The sequence below is a fragment of the Aplysia californica genome, unplaced genomic scaffold, assembly GCF_000002075.1.
Source record: "Aplysia californica isolate F4 #8 unplaced genomic scaffold, AplCal3.0 scaffold00434, whole genome shotgun sequence".
NCBI classification, from domain to species: domain Eukaryota; kingdom Metazoa; phylum Mollusca; class Gastropoda; order Aplysiida; family Aplysiidae; genus Aplysia; species Aplysia californica.
The window spans coordinates 554850-556169 of record NW_004797704.1 but is presented as its reverse complement, the minus strand read 5'-3'; the positions used below and the strand labels follow the sequence as shown (position 1 = coordinate 556169).

The window sequence follows — 1320 nt, the reverse complement described above, 5'->3', positions numbered from 1 at the left end:
GATGTGTTAGCACTCACCATTCGTACAAATGTGAGTAGCTTGCTTCTCATCTCAAAGCCTTTGATGTCCAGTTCTTTTACGTGCACCAAGTCACCCTGAGGAGAAGCATTTTTGTTATCATGCAGGTGTTTTTACGCCCCCCCCCCCCCCAATTGACACGTTTTAGATCATTTATTTAGAAGGCGGGGTTTGACTTTACCTATCAGAACTGGAAGAGTGAGTTACTCGAGAAAAAATTTCCCAACTCTGTAATCGAACCCGGACATTCTACATGCGTCAGAGAAGCACAAAATCGCTCGCCACATCACAGATGCCGGTACCGTGAGAGGGGGTGAGGGTGGGGTTGGGAGGGCACACATTTTGTAAGAAAAGCTGCCAACTGGTCGAGTATACCCTAACTGCATAGTCAGATCGCATAGTTATAGATAGCTTTCGTATAGCACAAATACTCTCTCAACAGCAAGCTCTATACGCTTTAGAATCTATATCATTTCCCCAGCAGACCTTAAAACATTTTGATGGAAGCTCAACTTCCCGGGAAGCATACAGTGCAAGCACCCATTTATAGGCACTAAAACACTTTCATACTGATAAGATCTTCTGCTAACTACGCCAGGTACCCCTGGGTGAAGTGAAGACAATTCGTGTAAAGTGCCTTTCCAAAGGGCACAACCTCGGACCTGAGGCTCGAACCCGGAACACGCAACCTCATGATTACGAGTCCAGTAGAGTAACCGATGACTTCTCCACTGTCGGATATGGTTCGATTGGGAAACGCTTCTGATCTGTACGCACAGTACCAAATAGAGCTCTGCTTTGTTTCATCAATTTTTAATAGGAAGTCCACATTACCAGAAATTTCTTGAGATCTGGTTCCGAGGTTGATTTGTGATAACCTCCTTTTTTTTTACGGTTACTAGTTGCTCTCGTCTATTTTGTCGTAATATTTAACCCACTCCATACTTTGATATTTCCGGTCCAATTGTGTATTATAGAATCCAGGCGCAAACAAATCGACCTCTTTTGTAAGAATCTGCAATACATCATTTTGAAAAGTGACGTATCATGGAATCTTATACTGAGCAGTCGAAAATAATTATCTTATTTTGCAATGTCATGTGACATGTCTTATGCTTTGATTGTTTTGTGGGTTTTTTTTGGCTATGGTTTTCATTGTCATCAACTAAGGAAAGTGACTGCTGTCAGCGATGCGAGTTATACTTGTTTTTCCCCCTCTCTCTTTTTCACTCTCTGTTTTTCTTTCTTTCTCTCTCTGCCTTTCCCTTCTCTCTCTCTCTCTCTCTCTCTCTCTCTCTGTCT

The 1320-nt window shown here is 42.5% G+C and overlaps 1 protein-coding gene across 1 annotated transcript in view; it reads right to left on the bottom strand.

Annotated features, from left to right (window-relative positions):
* The window catches only part of LOC101858123, a 156728-nt gene that overhangs the window by 52475 nt on the left and 102933 nt on the right, over positions 1-1320 (bottom strand). Inside the window, exon 6 of the mRNA XM_005104758.3 lies at positions 18-95. Within this exon, the coding sequence (XP_005104815.1) occupies positions 18-95 (78 nt within the window). The remainder of the gene's footprint in view (positions 1-17; positions 96-1320) is intronic.